Source organism: Ochotona curzoniae, unplaced genomic scaffold, assembly GCF_017591425.1.
Source record: "Ochotona curzoniae isolate NIBS_2020 unplaced genomic scaffold, NIBS_Ocur_1.0 scaffold_4683, whole genome shotgun sequence".
NCBI classification, from domain to species: Eukaryota; Metazoa; Chordata; class Mammalia; order Lagomorpha; family Ochotonidae; genus Ochotona; species Ochotona curzoniae.
Genome location: NW_024467121.1, coordinates 18,257,202 through 18,282,082, shown reverse-complemented (window position 1 = coordinate 18,282,082; position 24,881 = coordinate 18,257,202). Strand labels below are relative to the sequence as shown.

General features: G+C 48.9%; 1 protein-coding gene across 1 annotated transcript in view; it reads right to left on the bottom strand.

Moving 5' to 3' along the window:
* Positions 1-8,888: 8,888 nt before the first annotated feature.
* The window catches only part of PROSER2 (proline and serine rich 2), a 38,992-nt gene continuing 22,999 nt past the window's right edge, over positions 8,889-24,881 (bottom strand). Inside the window, exons 3-4 of the mRNA XM_040968107.1 lie at positions 12,606-12,858; positions 8,889-10,044 (exon numbers count right to left, since the gene is read on the bottom strand). Of these exons, the coding sequence (XP_040824041.1) occupies positions 9,002-10,044; positions 12,606-12,858 (1,296 nt within the window). The 3' untranslated portion in view covers positions 8,889-9,001. The remainder of the gene's footprint in view (positions 10,045-12,605; positions 12,859-24,881) is intronic.

Sequence of the window (24,881 nt, the reverse complement as noted above, 5' to 3'; positions counted from 1 at the left end):
CTCTGTGCTTGCTGGCCCAGGGTTATTTAGTTGCAGACTGCCTGATCTCCCCTCTACAATCATCCGTGTTTCTAACAAACTCCCAGGTGATGTGTATGCTGCCGGCCTGGTTGGTCAGGGGCCCCACTCTCACACTTTTACACATGTGCAGTCTTGTTGAGATGCTCCAATCTCTCCTTTTGGTGACCTGAGTGCCACAGCTGGAGAGAGCTGGGCTCTTCCCACAGAAGGCCAACCTCTGGTTAGTGGCTGTGAGGGCTTCTGGGGTTACCGTCATAGTCCAGCTGGAGGGAACTGTGTAATAGCTGTGGAGCCCTCCTGGGAGGGCCTCCTGCTACCTGGGGTGGAATTTGGGGCCTACCTCACCCTTGCTTGCTCTGAAAGCTCTGGTCAAAGAGGCCCTCCCAGCCCCAGGCTGCCAGGGCAGCTCCTGTTGGGTACACAGCATGCTTCTTTCTGGAAATCTCGGTGCCTGGCCAGCCTGGCAGCCCAGACAAGCACTTCCTCCTTGCCAGCTCCCCACCGGAGGTCCAGGCTCTGGGATGGACAGTCCCCCAGTGTTCCTGGGCTGGGTTGGGCTGGGTTGGGCTGGCCTGGCTTCTTCCGTGGGAGGAAGTGTGGGAGGGAGGCATTGGGAGAGGCCAGGTCTCAGAGAGCTCTAAGACTTTCCCGGTGGAAAAGGCAAGCTCCCGCAGGAAGCCAACCCCACCCGGCCCCAGAGATGGTGCAATATAAGCCCTGACACATGTATTTTTAGCGAGTGAGCAAGCCCCAGTTCCTGTCTGCAGTGTAACTCGCCTCTCCAGCTGGCTGGCTATGCACTAAGTGGGCTTGCCTATAGGAAGGGAACCTACCTGGGATGGGAGAGGGCTTGTACCCAGCCGGCCAGCCCCTCATGCTGCCACCCTTGCTGCTCTCCCAGGACCAGGGAGGGAGGTACCGTGACCTTGATGGCAGGGGCAACCATGGTGATGATGAAGGTGTGAGCCAGGTGTGTGCTAAGTGGTATACACATGACCTCAGTTTGGCCCTGTTAGGTAAGCCTGGTTCACCCCATTATTTTATATTAAGCAAGAAAGGCCTGGAGCAGGAGAATCCGTGGGGAACAAGCTCAGGTCGGGTCCAACCTCAGTGGGGATATAATGACAACACTTGGCCTCTGGGGAATGTGGCACATCACAGCACTGGGTGGGCCACACCCATCACTGAGGACAGCCCCTCTCCTCTGCACACACACTTCCCTGGAGTCCAAACGCCATCGAATCCCTCACCCTGAGCTGAAGCAGCTTTCTGGAACAGCTGCAGCCACATGGAATTGTCTCATGTGGCAACAGCCCTGTGAGCTTGCCGTCCATCCCCTCTCCACTCCCATTTGTTCACTGTTCACTGTGCCTGGTCCCCTCACCTCTTCTCCCACATGCTCCTGGAAGCCAGGCAGTTTCTCACAGGAAATTGGAAATCCAGCTGGATCCACTTACAGCAGAAATGTGTCTTAGAACTCTGTGAGTCTGCTCGATGGAGGCAAGTCATTGGGAAGCGAGACTGTGTGAGGGGACATCAAGCTGAGAACAAAGCTGGTTTAGGAGGAGAAATTGACTTTCAAAGTAATCATTTCTATAGCAACATTATCCTATGAGGTTTAGAGAGGCCAGCGTGGGGCATAGTGGGTATAGCCACTGTCTGTAATGTTGGCACTCAGCACTGGTTTGAGTCCCACCTGCTCCACTTGTGATCTAGCTTCTTGCCTATAACCTGGGAAAGCAGTGGAGGATGATCTGAGTGCTTGGACCCCTGGAAGAAGCTCCTGGCTTCAGATTGGCTCAACTTCAGCCATTATGGTGATCTGCAGAGTGATCCAGCAGATGGAAGATCTTTGTTTCTGCCTCTCTCTATATAACTCCTTTTCAAACAAATAAAAGATTATAAAGAAGAAGAAGCAACAGCAGAAGAAGAAGCAGCAGAGAGGAAAGAAGGAAGGAAGAAAGGAAGGAAAAAAGGAAACAAGAAATGTTATGCATCCCAAGGCATGGAGATTGTCATCATCTGAGAGCAGACACCTCTGTTCAAGTCAGGACAAAATCGTCAAATGATGCCTCATACAAATGTTGACATTAGCATGATTATTCATGGCAGGGTAAGAGCGGACCCACCAGCCAGGTCTGCACTGGTGTCCGAGTGAAGATGGGTCTAGAAGCTGCAAACAGTGCCATGGGAACTCCAAACAGCTCCCACCCTGAGCAGGTCCCCCTAACCCCACTGCCTGCCAGATGGAGACAACCAGGCAATTGCCCGGCCTGTTGGAGCCGTGGCTCTGCTGGAGCCAGGCTTTAAGTTTTTTTTTCCAGTGAGGCTGATCTGCCTTTCCAGTAACAACCACGAGTTCAGAGAGCTGCCAAGGAGCAGGCCGGGCAATCGCCCATGAACTCATTTGGCTGCCTTGTGTGTGGGAGTGCTGTACCGTAGGACTATGGAACCTATGGCTTCTAGGTCCAAGTCCTAAGGGCAAGGGACGGGACAGGAGGGCACTGATGACCTGCGTTGAAGTGGATGCTCTAAAGTAGAGATCTTGGTCACCAGCCAAGGAGTTCCCCCACTGCAGCAACTGGGTGCCCCCCACCTCCTATAGGCCAGGTATACCTTACCTCCCTTTCTTCTGGCAGGGTGTTGCCCACCCCTGACACCCTTGCTTCCAGGCCTGGCTTCAGATGATAGTTTTCCTCTGTCTCTCCTTTCCCTACAGACCAGTCAGTCCCCAGCCTTAAAGCAGCTAGGAGCCTTCAGGAGAAGAGGATGAGGAAGTGACTCCACAGGAGGCTAAAAAAGAAAAGAAAATCCAGATGTCAAAAACACACTCCCTATGCTTGATGGCTGGAGGAGGGTTGACCCTCCCTATTCTTGGGAGACAACAGCCCGGACAGCGTGAGTAGTTTCAAAGAAGGTGCTGAGAGCAGAAGCCCAGGTAGCCTAGGCCTTCAAGGGGCCTGCTGAAGAAGAAGTAGCCTCCCTCTTCCATTTGTAGGTGGCCATCACAGCCCCATCTGCCTGGTGCCGTAAGGGACTAGGGGGGAATCTGATAATTAGCGCCACTCAATATGTGCATATGGGAAGGGCAGAGAGTTGCTGAATGAATGAATGAACATTATTTTGTTTGTAACTTTCACCTTCCCATTCCCAGAAAATATCATGTTATAGACATGGTAAGCCATCAGGTCTCATCATCCCATATACACACACACAGGACACTGATAAAAGCTTAAATTGTGCAATGTATGTACCACTCATGGAACTTTGGCATAACATTAACTTGTTGAAATAGTCATAGAATTGAAAAGGTGGTACTTAACAGGTTAAATTCTGTTTGTTTGGCCTTGAGGATTGGACTGGAAAATAAAAGAGCTCTTCTTTCTAAAGATTATTTCTATTTGAAAGGCAAATTTTGTAGAGAGGATAGAGAAGGTCTTGCATTCACTGGTTCACTCCCCGTGTGGCTGCAATGACCAGAGCTGAGCCAACCTGAAGCCAGGAGCCAGGAGCTTCTTCTGGGTCTCCCATGTGGAAGCAGGGTCCTAAGGCCTTGGGCCATCCTCCGCTGCCTTCCCAGGTACATCATAGCAAGGAGCTGGATCAGAAGTGGAGCAGCCAGGATTTGAACCACAAAGACCTTCCTTCTGCTTCGCCCTCTGAAAGCTGTCTTCATGACCCAGGACCTACTTCCTGAAGTCCAAAAGCTTCCAAAGCCAAGCCACGGTCAGGAAAGGGGAGAGAAGGTCTATGTGACATCACAGGCCAGAAATAGCTGCAGAGTCCGGTGAGTGGCTGGAGGCTAAAGTGAGTGGCTGCGTGCCTGTGGGTGGAACTTGGGTGCTGGGTTTATGGGGACTTAGGCGATTTCATCAATACCACGGATGCCTGAGGGTATCTGCAGTGGCAAGGGCAGGCCCAGGGTTCAAGACACCCCAGTCATCACTAGTCAATGCAGTTGCCTAGGAGTGAGTGGCTACAGCAATGTGCAAGGAGGCACATACATGCGCGTACACACACGGAAACTCAGGCAGGCTCAAGCACAGTGGCCTTGTATGTCTGGCACAGGGTTGTGTGTTCATTCAGCCCCGCCTCTCAAAGGTATTTCCGGAATCTAGGTGACTCCCCTTGGCAGCCCTGCTTCTTGCACACCCGAGGGTAAAGTTTATGGAGTGTGACCTGTTGATCAATGATGCAGTTCCATTAGTTCAGCTTCCAAACAGGCCGATACAGCTGCAGGTGGCCCTGCTTCCCACCAGCTCCCTGCTCGTGGCCTGGGAGAGCAGTGGAGGACGGCCCAAAGCCTTGGGACCCTGTACCCACCCTGGAAGAGGCTCCGGGTTCCTGGCTTTAGATCAGTTCAGCCCTGGCCTTTGTGGCCCCTTGAGGAGTGAATCAATGGATGGAAGATCTTCTCTCTTTCCTCTCCATATACTTGACTTTCCAATAAAAATAAAATTAAACTTTAAAAACATAAACAGACCTTTTTGGAAGGACTCCACCACCCCAATGGCTGACAATTCTGTGCCACAGAGTGGATTGGGAGGTGCCCTGGAATCTTTCTGCTGTACGGTGGGCACTGTCTCTCTCTCCCCACCCCCAAAGCTCTTCTGTTTAGAAAAGGCAGTGATGCAGGAGGATGAGGAGTGGGCTGGCGGGGGAGGCCATGCTGGAGCAGGCTTGGGGGAAGCAGTCTGTCCTGAACAGGAGTTACAGCTGTGTCTCTGCATGAAGTCCAAGGACGAAGAGCTCAAGTTTCCACAGGACGTGGCAGCTGACAGCTCAGCCTCCCCCTGCGTTCAGATATTTGAAAAGCAGGGCTTGTTCAACCAGCAGATCAGAAAAGGATAGGGGAACCTGTTTCCCATACTTGAAAGCAGGGAAGAGAGAGGGGGAAAAAAGGATTGTTGTGAAGAGAAGAAAGACACAAAACCTGTTTGGTGACTTGTCCTGGCACTTGGAAACAGGAACCTTTCCCAGGTGAGCCTCCCCTTCCTCCTTGCAGGCTGGGGCCCTAGGCAGAGGGCCGGCAGCGCAAGACAAGGGTACCACTCACTCAGAGGACACTTTCCTTTGTTTGCAGTTTGGGGCAAAAGCAGATTTATTGTGCCATGTCACAGCGATCAAATGCCCTCTGAGGGCCCATAACACGTCAGCACAGCAGCTGCAACTGTCTCAGGCAATGAATGGTCATATTTCGCTAGGTCTGCTTTCTTCTTAACTAAAGGACTGACTTCTGGATGGGGGATATCAGCACCAAGCCTTCAAAGGCTCAGAACTGTGGGAGAGTCAGAGCTGTGGGGAATGAACAAGAATTCATTTCTTTTCTTTTAATCTTTTTTTAAAATAAAGATTTATATTTTTTAAATTTATTTTTATTACAAAGTCAGATATACAGAGAGGAGGAGAGACAGAGAGGAAGATCTTCTGTCCAATGGTTCACTCCTCAAGTGAGCACAACGGCCGATGCTATGCCGATCCAAAGCCAGGATCCAGGAACTTCTTCCGGGTCTCCCACACGGGTGCAGGGTCCCAAAGCTTTGGGCCATCCTCGACTGCTTTCCCAGGCCACAGGCAGGGAGCTGGAAGGGAAGCGGGGCTGCCGGGATTAGAACCAGCGCCCATATGGGATCCCGGGGTGTTCAAGGCGAGGACTTTAGCCACTAGGCCACACCACCGGGCCCAAGAATTCATTTCTGATACTGCTTTTAGAAGATCTGTTTATTTGAAAGGCAGGGTAACAGAAAGAGAGGAGGGAGAGAGACAGAGATCTTCCATCTGCTGGTTCAATCCCCCTCCCCTTCCCCAAATGCCAAGAGGCAGGGCTGGGCCAGGTCAAAGCCATGAGCTAGAACTCCATTCTGGTCTCTCCTCCGTGGATGGCAGGAACTCAAGCACTTGGACCAAAATCTGTGGGTCTCAGGTGCATGAGCAGGAAGCCGGGTGGAAGGGGAGTGGCCAGGACCCAAGCCAGCCCTCTGATGCTGGTGTCCTGAGCTGCAGCTTCACTCACTGCCCCATGCCTCCTGTCCCTTGAATTCTTTTTTTTTTTTTTAAGAAAGTCAACCTAAAGAGTTCCAGCTGCACAGAGATCTTCATCTCCAGTGGGATCTGCCTACCATGAATTCTGAGTGCATGTCAGCTTGTGCAGCCCGAGGAGGCAGGAGGGCATCCCAGGCCTTGGGCCCTGCCCTCTGGGTCTCCCTCAAAAGCTCAGAGTCAGCCCAAAGTGCAGAGACTAAGGCTCCCTCCCATCAGACCCTGTGAAATACAGCATTGCCAACCCCTCCTGGCTCTGCTTCTTGTGTCTCTCCCCCATCAGCCAGCATGCGGGAGCATAGGGCTTAGGCAAAGAGAATGACTACAGGGGGCCACACAGCAGGCAGTAAGGAGGTGGGAGACCCAGGGGAAGACACCTGCTCCCCTTGGGGCCTACCAAGTTACTTGCTACAGACTAGGCTCCAGTTTGGTCATTTGCACACCCATTCCAGAGAGTGAAGGAGAACTTTTCTCCTTGTTTTTCAAGTATTAAGATAAAGAGATTCATAAGCATGAAGACTGGTTTATAAGCATCACTTGAGAAAGAAGACAGCTCTGGGCTCTCAGAGTTCATCATTCTTCTTTATTTTCATCTTAATTGAAAGACAGAGAGACAACACCGATGGAGAGCTTCCTTCTGGCTGGTTCACTGCCTAGATGCTAGCAGCAGCTGCCAGGAGTGGGCCAGGCCGAAGCCAGAAGCCAGGAACTGAGACCACTTCCAGGTCTCCCACAAGATTCTAGTACTTGGAACTGTCTGCTGCCTCCCAGGCTGTGTAGCAGCGGAGCCGCTTTCCTGTTCACTATAGCTCTGCTTTCAAATGTGGCCATGCAAATGCCCTTGAGCAAAATGACCTTCAAGATATTCCCATCACTTAGTCACGGCAGGGACGGTGGTGCTCTTCAGCAGCCTAGGCATGGTGTTAACCTGAGAGACACCTACAGGCTAGGGCACCGACAGCTATGGTGCGAACCTTGTACAGATCCTTTGGTTTTCATCCCCAGGGCCTGTGGCACCAGAAGGGACCAAACACACACACACACACCAGGATAATTATGAATAAATTAGGAAGAAATTATGAATAAATAAAAGGCTATCACCATCAAAAAGAAGATGCCTGAGAATACAACATGTGATGTGAAAATAAAGTTGCTCATATTTATGGTAAAACTCTTTGTCAGATTTGGAGAGCAAAACACTGACACATAGACAAGTTCACCCTGTGCACAACGCAATCATAGGGTAAGAGAACAATGGCCCCACGTGGGACGTTGACAACATCCGCTGCAGTCAGGCCCTGCCATATTGGGTGCTGTGAGAGTATTTTGCTCTGTGAAGAGGACACGGAGTCCTCAGGAATGCCTTCAACAAACTCAACAGAAACAGGTGCAAACCTAAACCCAACTCCTTTTTCAGTGCTGAAAGATCAAAGAATGGACTTGAATCAGGATCCTGGCGAATCCATTCGATGACTTTGGGAGAACAAGTTGGCTGAGACCTGTAACTCTAAGGCAGAGAGGAGCCTCATGGGTTTTTGTTAACAGACGCAATCAGTGGTACACTGTGGACAATGTCCTTCCTGGTGGATTTGCCAAGTCTCAACTTCACAAACACTCACCATAGACCAACTCAAGGGGGCAACTTCCTGGGGCATCCACCATAGCCCTGGGGGGCCTCAGCCCAGCATGCAAGCCTTAGCCTGGGACACACCCAGTTCTTGGCATATGGTGTAACTTGTTCACCGTCTGTCCCTCTGAGGGGCTCACCTGCAGACCGTGATCAGCAGGAGCACTTCCAGGAATCTATTTCTAGCTCTCAGAGACACCTGCCTAATCACCCACATTTCTGTCTTCATTTCCTCAATAAAACTTGGCTAGAATTGCAACAACAATAACTATTTCCTTCAGCTCACTGGTGCCCTTGGAAAACACACAACTAAAATGAGGTGACTAAGACAAATCTTTTTCAGTGCTCTTCACTGCAAAGGCAGCATGCTTTTTCTGATGTGGAAGTAGAGACTCTGGGAACAGGTGAAGCCAGTGCTGAGGGAAGGCTCTTCTGTGTCACCACAGATGTCCATAAGGGATGCTTACAATTGCTCGTGTCGCCTGTCACAATGCCGAGGTGTCTGAGCACATCAAGAGAACAGGAAGCGCTCGTATCTGGGGTTTCTAGAAGTTTCTACTCATGTGATAATGCAATGAGACTGGCTTTCTCAAAATTACCATTTTTCCACAAATTCAACCTTCTCCATTTCACTCTCATGACTCAAAATTATAATCTCCTGTTATTTTCAGTAAAAACTCTGGGGAACCAAAATTATGTCAGGAAATGAAAGCACAGTTGGAACCAAAGTACCATCGTTCACCCCTCAAAACTGAAGGAAACAACCTGAAGAAATATATGAAAGCATTTACCAAGTATTTTTAATTCTCTCAGGAAAGGAGGGGGGATCCTGAGTAGGAGCTTTTGTGTCCTGTGCTGGCTCTGGATATGGGACTAAGTCAGGCATCACAAATCACACTCATTCCCCACCTTGTAACCCCAAAACACACAAAAGCTCCTCAGCCTCAAGGCCGTTCGCCCCACACTGCGGTTCTGGAAGATGCAGGCTAGGGTTTTCCTTTGCAGAAGGATGCCAGGCCAGGAGGTGGGCAGCATGGGTAGTGTCAACCCTCCCTCCCCCAGCCCTGGAGACTGGCTGCCTCTCTCCAGGATCCTCCCCAGGGTGGGCAGCAGGAGCTGCTCTGCTCTGTAAAGACCTGCCCACTTGGGCAGGTCACCTCCCAAAAACCTCCCAAAAACGCCCCCAAAGACCTGGCCACCTGGCCAGGGAAGGTTGTAGATGTGCAGGATGAGAGCGGGAAAGGCCAGTCTGTGTGGCCATCCTGCCAGCAGGCTCGCGCTGGCGATCATGCCTCCCGCAGCTTCGAGCTTCCGTCACAAGTTCTCCTTCAGCAGCCCCAGCTTCCTCAGGGCCTCCCGGCGAGCCTCCTCAGTGGAGCCTCGGCCAGAGAACTGCACGGTGATGCCCTGGGGTCTGAAGCCCACCGCCCTGGGCAGCGAGCCTGCACGCCGCCTTGCGTCTGCTGGGGGCCCGCCTCCGTCCTCTGGCTGCTGCCTGTGTGCGTAGAAGCTCTTGCTGGCGTTCTGGCGCACCAGTTTACTACTGGTGACGGCTGGGTCTGGCCGGAAGGTGACGGTCTTGCCAGTGGAGACAAAGGGACTGGGCTCGCTCCGGAGGACATCGTGGATACTCTGGAAGCCACTAGCCGGCAACGGGCTCCGCTCCGTCTGCACGCCTCGGGAGTGCTGGCGGCCAGTCTGTGCTGCCTTAGGGGCCTCGGCCTCTGCTCGGCTCCGCTCAGAGGCTGCGGCACCTGCAGGCACGTTTCTCCCCTGCTCCCCTGCGAACTCCTTCTTCTGGCACCTGTCCTCCCTGTCAGCGGCCGATGCAGCCAGGAAGGAGACGCCATTGATGTTGGCCAGGACCTGGGCTTTGCGCTCCTGCACGTTGACGGCAGCTTTGGAGATGGTCTTGTTGAACTCCTTCCCCGCGCTGTTGGTCACGCTGATGTTGCTGGGGAAGCGGTGCACCTTGGGCGGGGGCTGTGCCGAGTGTCGGTGCCACAGGGGCTCCCCGGACCGTGGCGCTGGTGGCATCGGCGTCCTCCATTCTCCAGGCCTGCTCTCCTTTGAGGGTGATGTAGGAGAAGACGCTTCACCTCCTGCCAGCTTCTCCGAAATCTTCTGGGCAATGACCAGAGGGGTGGGGACAGAGCGGGCAAGTTTTGGGTGCTCTGCTGGAGGAGGGGAAAGCGTCTCTTTCCTCTGAAAGGTTGGGGCCTCCATGCTGGGTAGGGAAGGTGGTGGAGGTAGGGCATCTGGTGCTGTGGGGTCCAGGGGCTGTGAACCCTCAGCATCTGGTTTCCCACATTCAGGGAGGGCAGTGGGAGTATCTTCCTTTCCGACAGGTGCAGCCTCTGTGAGGAGGGGGAAGAAGCTTCGTTAGCTGCCATTTAATGTTACTGGCAATGCATATGTTCCTTTTCCCTGGACTGAGGGGAAGCACAAAGGGAAGCGACTCCCTCTGCCTCCCCACCACACACACTTGCACAGTGCCTCTCTGAGCAAACCCATTCAAGTCCCTGTGGCCCAGTCTAGCCAGAATAACCTGATCTGGGCCAGCCCAAGGCCTGCAGGTGAGCAGCACCTGCAAGCATCCTGGCAAAGGGCTGCTGGGCACCATCCCAAGCCCGCCAAGGGGACCCCAGGCAGCAGCGCCCTTGGGTCCTTCCAGCTAGGCCTCTTGGCAGCCTCGGTGGGATCCCAGGGCCCTGCCCCAGAACCCCAACTCAGCCCTGCCCATTTTCTTACAGTGTACTGGCTACCGAGGTGGTTAGTGAGCAAGCACTTAGAACTGCTCTGAAAAGCAACTTAGTAGGTATAGGTGGCCTATTTTCAAAACATGTTTCCCTCAGCATGTTTATGTGAGCTGACAAGGTTTCAAAAGGCAGAGAAAGCGAGAGAGAGAGAAAGATCATCCATCCGCTGTTTCACTCCCCAAATGGCTGCGGCAGACAGGACTGGCCAGATCAAAGCCAGGGGCTAGGGCTAGTACGATGGCTCAACTGGCAGTCCTGTGCCTGCAAACACCAGTTCATGTCCCAGCTACTCCACTTCCCATTCAACTTCCTGCTATGGCCTGGGAAAGCCATGGAGAGCGGCCCAAAGCCTTGGGACCCTGCACCCATGTGGGAAACCCAGAAGCTCCTAGTTGCTGACACCTGGCTTTGGGTTGGCTTAGCTCTGGTGGTTGCAGCCATCTGAGGGATAAACTGGCAGTCCAAAATCTTTCTATCTTTCCCTCTGTTTGTAAATCTGCCTTTCAAATAAATCTTTAAAAAAAGAAAGATAAATAAATAAATAAATAAATAAAGGAAGGAAGGAAGGAAGGAAAAGGCCAGGGGCCAAGAGTCTCCCCTGTGGGTGTGAGCACTGGGACCTCTTCTCTCTTTCTCAGAGGCATTAGCAGGGAACTGCACTGAAGTAGAACAACTAGGAGTTGAACCGCCACCCAAATGGGATGCTGGTGAAGCTGGCAGTTTTAAAGGCTCAGCTGGCTTGGATGACATGGAGGAGCTGTACTTCAAGGCAGAAAAGTGTAATAAAACCACGAGTTTCACATTGTCTGTTCTCAGGAGAGATGGCTGCAGACAAGCTCTGTCTTTAAGAGGAAAAATCAGCCACAACAGGCCCATGTGACATTCAGCGTGACACACAGCCATGCTTCCAATCATGCATACACTCCCGGAGGCTCATGACGAATGGCAGCATTTTATAAGTGAGTGGAGCAAGAGTATTCCCTCCTCTTCATTCCTCATCCTTCCCAGCCCTACCTCCTTGCCCACATTTTTCTTTAAGTAACCACTAAGAATCAGGAAGAGCACAGACCAGAGGGAATTTCTCTGGGTCCACTTCCCTCCAAGTCCACCCTGTGGCACCGTTCCCTGTGAGTTGATCGGAGTTAGGTGAAACAGATATAGCAGATGCTGAGCCAAATTTTGCTGCTAGCCTCTGAATCATGCTGGCTTTTCAGTCTAAACTCACATCTCAGGAAGTCAGGACACAGAAATGGGGTGGAGGCTTGCCCTGAAATACTAGGGTCTCCTATGTTTCCTTATAGAATAGATTGTGGGGCCAGTGCTGTGGCATAACATGCTAAGCTCCTGTCTGCAGTGCTGACATCCCATATAGGCACTGGCTTATGCTCCAATCCTCTACTTCCAATCCATCTCCCTGCTTGTGGCCCGGGAAAGTAGTTGAGGATGACTCAAAGCTTTGGAGCCCCACAAAAAGTTCCTTGTTCCTGGCTTTTGTTGGCTTACTTCCAGTTATTGTGGTCATTTGGGGGAATGAACCAGAGGATGGAAAATCTATCTTTCCTTCTTTCTGTAACTCTGCCTTTCAAATAAAAGTAAATCTTTAAAAAAAACTTTCTTTAAGAAAGGGAATGCAATTATTTTCTGGAAGCCATTTCCAATTTCCTTCCTTCCTTTTCTCCCTTCTTCCTGCCTCACCATCCATCCATCTATCCATCCATTCAATTTTCCTACTTATATAATTAATTAGTCTCATTCTTTCTTCCAGTCCTTTTGGAGTTTCTTTGTTGGACAATTAGACTGAGGATGCTAATCTCTAAAATCTCTAAAAGTCTGTTTTAATTTTTTTTAACTTAAAAGACACGAACAGAGATAGAGAAATATACCTCATCCATTAGTTCATTCCTCAAATGTGCACTACAGCCAGGGATGGGCCAGGTCACAGTCATGAGCCTTGAACTTAATGTACGTTTCCCATGTGGATGGCAGAGACCTAAGTACTTGAGCTACTAAGTACCTGCTGCTTCCTGGCATGTGTGCACTAATCTGCATCTTAACCACAGGGCCACATACCTGTCTCTTCCCGGTAAAAATCTGCGAGGCCTCAAGAGCATTGACACTGGTCAAGGTAGACATGCCCATCTCATGGGGACAGCCCTCACCTGCTGGCTGGGTCACATCCGGAAGGTGCTCAGCTTCCCCAGCTGCAGGTCCTGGTGGTACCAAATCAATGACGTCTTCAGGCTCGGAGTGGCTGGAAGTGCTCTCCTCCAGAGACTGCGGGGAGTGGCAGTGGATCCCACTGTCACACTGGGCTGGCTCTTCGAAGTCATCTTCCAGGGAATCCAGAGTCTCTTCAAAGAACAGGATGACGTCCTTTTCCTCGTGCGTGAGGTACTTCAGGCTCTCATCATCCTGTGAGGTGTGGGGATCAGAGATGGGAGAGAGAAGATAAATGGTGGTTTGGTTGTAGAGGAAAAGCTATGGCTAAATAGTGATCTGTGGTACCTAGCACTGGGGCAGGATGCCCTGCAGCTAAAAGATCCCTGACATGGACAGACTGCGCCCGTGTATTCCTCACTATTTTACCTGCATGAAAAAAAAAAAAAAAAAGAACCAGTGGCATGGGTGTCTGACCTAGCAGTTAACAAGCTAATTAAGATGCCAACATCACGTATCAGTGTCTTTGGGTTCAACACCAAGTTCTGGTTCCTGATTCTAACTTCCTGTTATTGCAGACCCTCAGAGGCAGTGGTGTTGGCTCCAGTGATTGGGTTCCTGTCACCCATGCGGCAGATCTGGGTTGGGGTCCTGGCTCCCAGGCATCTGGGGGAGTGAACCAGTAATGCAGGTGTGCACTTGCTTGATCGCTCTCTTGTCAACTGTATAAACAGATACAATTTTTTGAAAGGAGAAAGATGAACAAGCAGGAAAAAAAAAAGAAGAAGAAAAGAAAACAGAAAGTCAGTCCGGGAAGGCCAACATCTGAGTGAAGAATTCCAGGGACAATCACAGAAAAGAGTAAAGAAGAAATGATCAACATGAAGAAAATAACTTGTAAAAATATCCCTTGCAGAAGTATAAGTGTTTCAAATGGAAAGGGGTCATTATTTTACAATCTAATGAACATGATAAAACAATACCAACAAACATTGCTGTGAAATTTCCAGTGAATAGAAAAATCAAGATCCTGAATGCTTCTCATGCTGAGACATCAGGTCACACACACAAGATGAGAACTCAAACATAGGGGTGCACTGCAGTAAGAGAATGTCCTCACCGCTCTGTCTTAAAGTAAGTTTCTCTTTTTTTCCCTAAGATTCATTTATTTTTATTGGAAAGGCAGATTTACAGAAAGAAAGATCTTTCATCCTTTGGTTCACTTCCCAAGTGGCCTCAACAGCCAAAGCTAAGCTGATCTGAACCCACATCTCCAACGTGAGTGCCAGGTCCCAAGGACTTTCTCCTCTGCTGCTTTCCCAGGTCATAAGCAAAGCTGGATCAGAAGCAGAGTAGCTGGAATATGAACCTATACCCATATGGGATACAGGCACTAGCCTGTATAGCCACTGTCATGGTTGACATGCACACTTCAATACTCAAAGAGAGCATAATGGAAACTACACTCAAATGATTGCAAAACAATAAAGAATGTGTGTCTGTCTGTGTGTAGACAAAGAATCAGAAATAGAAACAAGAGTGCGAAAGCAAGAAAAAATTTAATTTGTGAATCTGAGTAAAGAATATGTGGGAGTTCTCTGTACTACTCATAATTCCGCTGTAAGTCTGAAGTAATTTCAACATTTAAAATTAAACAAAACAAAAGATTAGGAAGCATAATAGCTTCAGACTTCTCGACAGCAACATTGGAAGTCAGATGATAATGTAATAATGGAATAAACCTGGGATAAACTCTAAACTAGAATTCCACATGTAATCCAATTACTAATAAGGATTATGGTGAAACAAAGACATCTGTTAAGACTCACAAGGTCTGATGAGCTGAGCTCTCACATCTGTCTTTCTCAAGAAGCTACTGCAAGGTGGCAGCACATGTGGTATCCTCCTTCAGCAAGGGAGTAAGCCACAATGACACAGGAGCCAGGAAATAGGACAATCCAGACAAGAAAGTCACAGGAATCTCAGAAAAAAAAAAAAAACAACAACAACAACAGTGACATCCCCAGAAGGCTAGCTGTGCAGTCAACAGTCAGTCCAGCTCACTACATGCCAGAGAGCTAAGCACAAAACCAAGCAATCATAGGAAGACCAATGATACATAAGGAAACATTTGTCTCCCATCCTCTGTCTTAAATCAATCAATTCTCTCTCACCTTCTCTCTCTCTCTCTATTTTTCCCCCCACACACTCCAGTTTATTTTAATGCAAGTATTTTTAATAGCAAGAAAATAAACAAGCAAAGTAAAAATAAGAATCTAAAATATCTAATAGTTAGGGTATGGCTAAACAAATCATGGCAAATTACCAGATAAAATATGCAGACATTTCAAATATTGTGTGTGTGTGGTATGTGTTTAAAGACTTATTTATTTTTAGTGGAAAGGCAGATTTACAGAGAGAAGGAGAGACAGAGAGAAAGATCTTTTGTCTGCTGGTTCACTCCCCAAAGAACCACAATGGCCAAAGCCAAACCAATCCAAAGCCAGGAGCAAGGAGCTTCTTCTGGGACTCCCACATGGCTGCAGGGTCCCAAGGTTTTGGACCGTCCTTAACTGCTTTCCCAGGCCACAAGATGAGAAATGGAGCAGCCCAGATGCAAACCAGTGTTCATACAGAATCCTGGCATGTACAAGGCAAAGATTTAGCCATTGAGCCATCGTGCTGGGCCCAGTGTGGTTTTTAAAATAAGACTTATTTAAGAATCAGAGTGAAGGGGCGATCATGGTGGCTCAGCAGGCCAGTCTGCCCCCTGAAAATGCCAACATTCCAAACTGGTACCAGTTTGTGTCCTGACTGCTCCACCTCCCATCTAGCTCTCTGCTTATGGCCTGGGAAAGCAGCAGAGGATGGCCCAAGTGCTTTAACCCCTGCACTCATGTGGGAGACTCAGAAAAGCTCCTGGTTACTGCCTCCATCCTCTGCCGTTGTGGTGATTTGGGGAGTGAAGATAGAAGACCTCTCTCTATGGTAATATGATTTTTAAACAAAATAAATAATCCTTAAAAATAAAAAAGAGACTTGAGAGAGAAAGATCTTCCATCCATTGGTTTACTCCTCAGATGTTTGTAGTGACCAAGAGCTTCATCTAGGCCTTTCATGTGGGTAATAGGGGCCCAAACACTTGGGCCATCTTCTGCTGCTTTTCCAGACCATTAGCAGTGAGCTGGGTCAGAAGTGGGCCAGATGGGACATGAGCTGGTGCCCATTTGGGATGTTGGCATTACAGGTAGTAGCTTTACATGCTGTACCATAACCTGGCTATAGGCTTGCTTCTGAAGGAATGAACACTCAGGAGAGAAGTATACCTGGGTTAGGTAAGCAGATACAATGAACATGACAAGGGACAATGAGCAGCAAGCACCTGCTAGATGCAGACCTAGGACAATTTCTGAGTTGCAGTGTCTCCACATTGGGAGACATCCAGCTGAACAGCTTTCTGAAGTGACCGTGCTAAACCCAGACTACCTCCCAACAGGGCTGGTGGCATGCCAGGCATGTTGTCCGTGTGTTTTCTTGGCACTTGTTATGGCTCTACTCACCTCTGAGTCTCACTTCCTGTTACTTTCCCTATCAGATTCCACAGCAGCTTTGGCCAACTTTTTATTTTTTGGTAAAAGACCAAATATGAAGGATTTGGGGATATGGGAGTGGCAACCACTCAATGCCACAGATGTAGCAAAAAAAATGCACAGTATGTACATTCACATACAGTGGGTTTTGTTTGTTTGTTTTTTAAGTAGAGGGGTTAGTGTCATTGCCACCTGCAACGCTGGCATCCACTTCTGATCCAGCTTCCTGCAGTGAGTTTGGGAGGGCAGTGGATGGTGACCCAAGTGCTTGAGACCCTGCCATCAACATGGGAGATCTGGAATACAGGTCTTAGATCCTGCCTTTGGTCTGGCCAAGCCATTTGTGGAATAAAACAGGTTGATGGGAAGACATCTCTCTCTCTCTCTCTGTCTCTCTCTCTTTCTCTCTCTCCTACCTTCCCCCACCCCTCATCACCTTCTCTGTGACTCTGCCTTTCAAATAGAGAAATAATAAGACTTGAAAAAAGGATATCAATTTATGTTTTGCTCATGGCCTGGCACAGTAGCCTAGTGGCTAAAGTCCTCACCTTTCATGGGCAGGGATCCCATATAGGCGTCAGTTTGTATCCTGGCTGCTCTACTTCCCATCCAGCTCCCTGCTTGTTGCCTGGGAAAGCAATAGAGGACCGCCCAAAGGCTTGGGACCCTGCACCCATGTGGGAGATGCAGAAGAAGCTCCTGGCTTTGGATCAGCTCAGCTCCAGTTGTTGCAGTCGCTTGGGAAGTGAGCCAAGGGATAGAAGATTTTTTTTCTCTGTCCCTTCTTCTTTACATAAATTTGCCTTTCCAAGAAAACTCCACACAGAGCATAGATGATTCCTAGCACCCAGCAGGTAGCTACTGCAACCAAACATCTGTAGCTGCCTTCTGTGTGCTCATTTGACCTGCTGGAGACCAGAACATGAAACTCCTAAAACATTTGTGACCCTCTGTTTTGTGACTTTTAGAGTGCATTTAAGATTGGTGGAGCCATCCAGGATTACGGGGCATGGTGTGATGCATTCCTGCCTCATCTCTTCCTCGTATTCCTTAATTGTGCTGCATACCCCATCCCCCATCAACTCAGCACATGCTACTCTCATCCAAGGATTACTCCTCCTCCTAGCCACAAGGAATTGCTTAGCTCAGGGAGCCAATGTAAAAGCCTCACAAGCCTATATTCTTCAGGGCGTTCAGCATAAGATAGATCCCGCTGGTGAACAGAACCATGATGGACATTGTGAGGCTGATGTGATAATTACAGTCATAACCAAAGTCCTAACCACAACGACTGAACAAAAGACTAGGGTAGTAGAGCGGCACTCTCTGCCCCTTTCCCCAATTCGGGACCGTCCTCTTCCAGAGTTCTTGGAGAATCTACTTGGGTTAGGTGGAATTATTTTCCTGGGCTGTAGACCCTAACTTAAGACATGTCCCAACTTCCCACAGGACAAAGTAAGGCAGGACTGGGAGGCCATCAGGGGCAGCCCCAATGAGAAATTCTGCAAAGAGCTAGGGAGGGTAGGCAGCCCCGTAGAACTGCTCTGGTCCCGTGTGTGCTGAGAGCTGATAACACCACCATCACGGGCATGAGGTGACTTCCTGGGGCTCACACACTTGCCTCATGGGAGGGGCCAAGATCAGAACTGCAGCACTGCTTGCTTTGTTCTGCCACTTCCCTTTCTACTAATAAGCACCACCAGATCCCTGCTGGTACACCTGCCCAGGCTCTGTGTGTCTTCTCCTGCCCTTCCTCTGCTGACAGTTACTGCAGAATCCTTCTCTGCTCCTGAGTGGTCTGTACAAAAGACACACACACCGGTGGCAGCCAGGCTGATGGACAAGCACATCCAGGTCCCAGGAGACTTAAGATTCTTGCATTTTCAGTCTCTCAGAGGTCTTTCTCTCAAGAGTTAGGGCTGCACAATATGGGCTGGCTGACTGAGTATATCCCTAAATGCCTTCTTTGGGATCAGCCTGGCTGATTTCTGGCTGACCCCAGAAATGCCATGGGCTCAGATGCCCTCCAGATGAACCTGGAATCTGCCTGCTCCTGAGAGAGGAGAGAAAGCAGAAACCTGGCAGCCGAGGCAGGAGGGCAGGGTACTACTGGGTCAGAAAATGGGAGATGGCCTTAACCTTCCTTTTGTTAGGAGGACACACTGCACACAGCTCTCAAATGAGGACAGATGGACCATTGTTGAGGCACAGAAGGCTAAGTCACGGGCTGCGGCTCCAGCATCCCACATGGGCACTGGTTCAAGCTGTTCCACTTCTGGACCAACTCCCTGTTTTGTGCATGGAAAAGCAGTGTAAGATGTCCCATGTACTTGAGCCAATGTACCCATGTGGGAGACCCAGAAGAAGATCTTGGCTCCTGTCTGGCCCAACCCATTGTGGCCATTTTGGGTGCGAACTGGCAGATGGTAGTTGCGCTTCAAATAACTAACTAAACAAGTAGGATGAGGACATACAAGCGCCTGGAACAGAGGCCAATGCTCAGAGCTCCTTCTCAATGGTGTGAGGGCAGTGGGAAGGAGGATGCAGTGACTGCTACTAGCTGGGTTTTTCCAATGTCTTAAAACCAACTGTGGTGGTGGCTACACAACTCTGTAGATCTACTGCAAATCTACCGCAGAAACCAGGGGACCCCTGCTGGGCTGGTGGCACCTTGGGAAGTGGCACTTCCTGACTTAAGAAACAGAGATCAATGCAAAACAGTAGTTTTCTCAGGGAATGGGGATTAAAGAAAAAACAATCCAAGTTTGTCCCTATAAATTTGGAAGCTGGAGGCACCACAACAGAAATGAAGAAAACATCCCCTTTCTGTCTGGGTGTTTCTAGTGCACCAACCTGGATTGCAGAATGAAAGGAAGCTCTGTAAAGCCACAATTCTGCAGAGATTGAGAGACTGGAAAACCACACCTGCTCTGTTCTCTTCTACCATGCTGACTTCGGGTGATGTCCAGAGGCCTCTGCAGGTATGTGTGGGATGGCTGCTTTTCTTCAACACTGTGACAAATGGAGAACATGTTGTGGTGTGGGAGGTTAATGCTCCACTTACATCCCACATGGGAGCATTAGTTTGAGTGTTGGTTACTCTGCTTCTCATCCAGTTCCCTGCCTACGTGCCTGGGAGGCAGCTGATGACCCGCATGTGGTTCTGGACTCCTGGACCTGGCTGTTGTGGACATTTGGGGGAGTGAATCTGTGAGTACAATCTCTCTTTTGCTCTCTTAAGTAGAAGAAAATTAATTAACTTTTTTAAAATAGAAGAATTATATTCCCTTCCTAATATGTATATTAGATTTTAAATACATAATTTTCAAAATGTCATTTTCAGACACACACAGAGCAAAATCTCCCATGTGCTGGTTCATTCTGCACATGACTAAACACAGCCAGGGTGGGCCAGACAGAAGCTATGAGTCCTGAACTCCACCCAGGGCTCCCAAGGTGGGTGGTTGAAAGACTCAAGCACCCAAATTATCATTACAACCTTCCAACTTGTACATTCTCAAGAAACTGGATCAAAAGTGTAGTAGCTGGGACTTGAAGCAGGTGGAACTTAATCCTAAGCAGTCTGACAGGCAATGCAGGCATCCCAAGCAATGGATTAAGAATGAACCACTGTGTCCACCCCAATTTCCTGAAATGAACCAAGCACCAAGATTGCTAGGTAGGCAGCCTAGAGGACTGCTGTTAGCAGAGCACTTGATGGTCACAGACTCCTTCCTCTTGGAGAAACCAACATTGTGCCCCTGGTGTCTGAGCAATGCCCTGTTGCTCTGACCATCAAGGCAGATGAGATGCTCAGAAGCTGGAATGAGGGCAGAGAGAAGACATGACCCCAACTCTCTGCCTGGCTTTCCAGGTCATGCTTGCTGCTTTCCTCAGGAGCCTCCTGAGAAAGGTCACAAGTACACATGGCGCTTCCCCAGTCTCAGAATTAGGGCTTAATTATGGTCATTTCTAACTAGACATGATGGTAATTTTTATCTACGGCTCACTGAGACCTGTACTTCTGGCAGGAGAGATATCAACAAACCAGTGTGCCAGGAATCTGCATCCAGCTTTGATTACAGAACTAAAGAGTAATGGTTTCAGGGGATTACAGTTGGGCATGCATCCTGAGAACCTTGAACTTCTTAAAACTAGCTAAACAAATCATGATCTCTTATCTGTTCCTGGGTCAGTGTCTCATACAGAGAAAACAAACAGCTCAGGAATGTAGTATTCTAGATGTCCCAACCCCCTTATTAGCTGGCGTCACGGTGTCCCACCTCTCCACATGGCTGCCTTGTCACTGTACTGAGTTTCTGAAAACATGAAAACTGAGTCTTAGCCCATTACTTATCAGTTATTGTAAACAGCATGTATTTACTAAAACTTTACTGAATTTAGTTTTTGTGAAAGCTATTTAGCTGTGTTTTAAACCAGTTGTTTGATCCTCGGGATGGTTTTGGATTATCCTCTGTGGTTCTTTTCTGTTTTCCTTTTAAACATTTATACAGTATTATACATTATGCATATATCCTGGGGTATGAAGCCAGACTTAGAAGGAGGACAGCGTCACTGACGGACTAGTCTGCCTCTCCCTGTCCACTCCTCCCAGGCTTTCCTTGCCATGAAACCAGTAAACGTCCTGACAAGTTCCCAGTGTGCTACACAAGCTTCAGTCTAACCTCACTGTGAGGAAAATCTCTGCCACTGCTTCTGTTACCTTCTGACCCCAGCTGTGACTTCCAAGGCCACATCACTGGTTAGCACAGGGAGAAGATGGGGTGTGTGTTGAGAGCGGAGCTCCAAGACAGTGTACTGAATCTCCAAAGCTCATTCAGGAGTTGCTTCCCGGGTTTTGCCCAAGTCAAGAAGCATGCCTGGGATAGCCCCCAGCCACTGCCATAGAGGCAGACACAGGACAGTCCTTAAGAACTAAAGCAATGACGGCTTCCTGCTCTCTCCAGCTAGCCAAACCAGATTCTCCAGGGAGCTCCAGCAGGCCCAGGAGCAGGGCAGAGGTGAGGAACACATTCCCAGCAAGAAGCCAAGACTACTGACACTGGAAAGTCCTTGCCCCAGCAGTGGCACCTAGGAGGTTACAGGGGAGAAGAGGGGTTGGGACATCAGTCCAAGTGATGAGGTCAAGAACACAGGTTGCCTGACACCCAGAGCTTGCTTTGGTAGCATCAGACAGCCACTGCTGATGCACATCTCTAAATCCTTCCCAAGGTCAGCTGGAGACCTAACCAGCTTCTCATCCATGCTGGTTTCCCCGGAGGAACTCATCACCCTCAGTTCCTGAGTAAGGAAAGGGGCACATTCTCCGAAGGCCTTACCGTGAAGGGAAGGCTCAGCACCCACACAGTAAGAACAGCCTCTCTGCCCCACAATCTGCTTAGGTTTCCAAGCTGAGGGGAATTCCACCACTGTCCATGCTTTTCTTTGCATCTCTTCCTCCTACTGGTGGGCTTCTAGATTGCTTTTTTCTTTGATCACTGAAAGTAAGATCATCCTTTTCTGCCAAGTAGCTCACCAACTTCTTAATTCTGTCAGTCCCATTATGGGGAATCACATTGAACATAAAGAATACTCTGTGGTTCTTTTCTATTTGGTAAGATGTTTTCTTTTCTTTTTAAAGATTTATTTATTTTTATTACAAAGTCAGATATACAGAGAGGAGGAGAGACAGAGAGGAAGATCTTCCATCCGATGATTCACTCCCTAAGTGAATGCAACGGCTGGTGCTTTGCCAATCCAGAGCCAGGAGCCAGGAACTTCCTCCAGGTCTCCCACACAGGTGCAGGGTCCCAAAGCTTTGGGCCATCCTCTACTGCTTTCCCAGGCCACAAGCAGGGAGCTGGATGGGAAGTGGAGCTGCCATTAGAACTGGCGCCCATATGGGATGCTGGCGCGTTCGAGGTGAGGACTTTAGCCGCTAGGCCACCGTGCTGGGCCCAGATCTTTTCCTTTTTAAACATTTGTATAGTATGCTCAGATCTTTGTTTTTAAAAGATTCAATTATCTCAAAGGCAGAATTACAGAGATGGAAAGAAAAGGAAATGTCTTCCATAAGTTGGTTCACTCCCCAAATGGCCACAATGGCCAGGGGCAGGTCTGGCTGAAGCCAGAAGTCAGAAACTCCATCAGAGGCTCTCATGAGGGTGACAGGGGCCCAGGCACTCGGGTCATCCTCCACTGCTAGCCCAAGCACATTACCAGGGATCCCAGCCTGCTGCAATGGCTCAGTGGCTAAACCCTCACTTTAAGTGGCCAGAGCTGAGCCAATCCAAAGCCAGGAGCTTCTTCCGGGTCTCCCACATGGGTGCAGGATCCCAGGGCTTTGGGCCGTCCTCAACTACTTTCCCAGACCACAAGCAGGGAGCTGGATGGGAAGGAGGGCCACAGGATTCAAACCGGCACCCACATGGGATCCTGGTGCGTTCCAGTGAGGACTTTAGCCACCAGGCTACTATGCCGGGCCCTGGAACTTATTATCTGAACAGGTGACACTGAATGGTTAATAAAAGAAGAAAGTGACTTTAAAATGTATTGAGAAGCAGATATTTGACCTAGTGGCCAAGATGCACATGTTGCATTTTCAAATGCCTGGGGTTTGAGATCCACCTGCAGCTACTGACTTGGGCTTCCTGCCAACAGAGACCCAGGGAGGCAGCAGTGAAGGCTCAAGTATCAGGTTTCGATCTGTTGGCCCCTTCCTGCAACAACCGCAAAAACCAGAGCCAAGCAGATCCAAAGCTAGGAACTAGGTGCTTCTTCTGGGTCTCTCACGTCGGTGAAGGGGCCCAAGCACTTGGGCCATCCTCCACTGCTTTCTCAGGCCATAAGCAAGGAGTTGGATCAGAAGTGGAGCAGCCAGGACACTGGTGCCCATATGAGATGCTGGTACTTGCAGGTGTAGGATTAGCCTGCTGAACCACTATGCCAGCCCCAATAGCCCATTTTTCTACATTCTAGAAAGAGCTGATTGGATGTGAATGCTCCATGCATGCATTCAGATTTGTTTCTTGAAGTTCCAGTCTCTTTCAGGGACCCTTCCTGCTTCAGATCTCTCCAAGAGGTTTCTTTCCATTTTCCTCCTAAATCTTTGCAGCAGTATGTGACTGCCATCCAGGTCACCAGCTGGGAAAGAAGGATCCAGTCCCCTAGCTGGGGCTGTGTGGCTGGAAGACAGCACTAAGCTGTAAGCCCTCTTTTGGGGTTTGCCTTGGCTGAAAGACACTAATTTGTCATGGTCACTCCTTGGTAGTTTACACACAATATCACCAACTGGACATGAAATTCCAGCTTTAGCCAGTGCAGGACAACTGAAGGGCTATCCCAGCTCCAGTGCAGGCCTTCGCTGGGTCTATTTCACAGCTCACCTTCCCTTTCTCTGTCCAATCTTGCGTCCCCTTCCTCTTGGAGCTGTTGATCCTAGAAACACTGCTGATGAACCTCCTGCATGCTGACCTCCAATTACCCTCTGTTGCCTGGCGGTGCAAATACACAACAACCTGCTCTGTCTTAACGAACCACAACCATGAGCCTGTCTCCCCAACTGCTATGACAGAATTTTGCTTTCATATTTCAGCATATATATAAATCACACATACACATACATGAAGAAATAGAAGGGTAAATTAGAACAGATAGATAATTCTAAGCCTCAGTGGACAAGTTTGTACATGCCCATGAAGTTCCATCTGTTGTTAGGGGACATGAGTCTGATTTACCACACAGGATTCAGTTAAAAGCAGTCACGATGCAGAATAGACCCAATGGGATTAGAATGGAGACACAACCTAGCAATGTTCCTTCCCCAAACTCAAAACATTTCCATGTTTGGTTTTTCCCATGAAGAGAAGGGTCAGTTTTATGCTAGCTCTCTAGCAAAAATGTTAAGAGCTATGCCTCAAGTTCAACAAGAAAAGCAATATGAAACACATGAAAATAATTAAAATATCCTGATTTCAAATTCACTACAACCATTTCCTTAGATACCATGGTCATCTGATAAACATTTTTAGTATGACCCCATCATCACATGCACAAGGTAGGACTGTTGTACCTAAGTTGACCACACCAACTTGTAAAATATTCTTCTACCTCATCTAGATCCACAACCTAAATAATGCTTTGGAAAACAGATTCCATTAATCACCAGAATATTAATCTGTGCCCTCTCTGCGTATTCTTGCAATACATTTTATATTACCTTTACAAATGAAAATCATTACCCTAAGGTAATTCTATTTATATTTTTCTATCGGTGAGTCAAACAAACCATATTTATTACTTACTACCATGATGGTTTAAGAAAATATTCAGGCAGGAGTCTGTAAAACCCTATCACTATCACTAAATACCCCTGCATAACACACCAGGGGCTGACCTGAGAGGGCAGCGTGTCTGAAAGGACCTGGTGCTCCTGCCGGAAGAAGATGGCCTGAGAGGGGCCCAGAGGTCAGTTCTGTTCCTCACTTCCCCCTCTGAACGTAATGGCCTCCCTCACCTGAAAGACACATGTCCTTAGAGGGAGAAAAGTGCAAACATTCACCTCTCATTTGAAAACTAAAGACTTTATGTAAAACTCCCAAAGCTATGGGGGAGGGTCTGGGTTCTGAAAGAAAGAGATCCAAAGCATTCACAGTCATAACAATGTGTCTTAAAGTGTTGTCTTTGTCT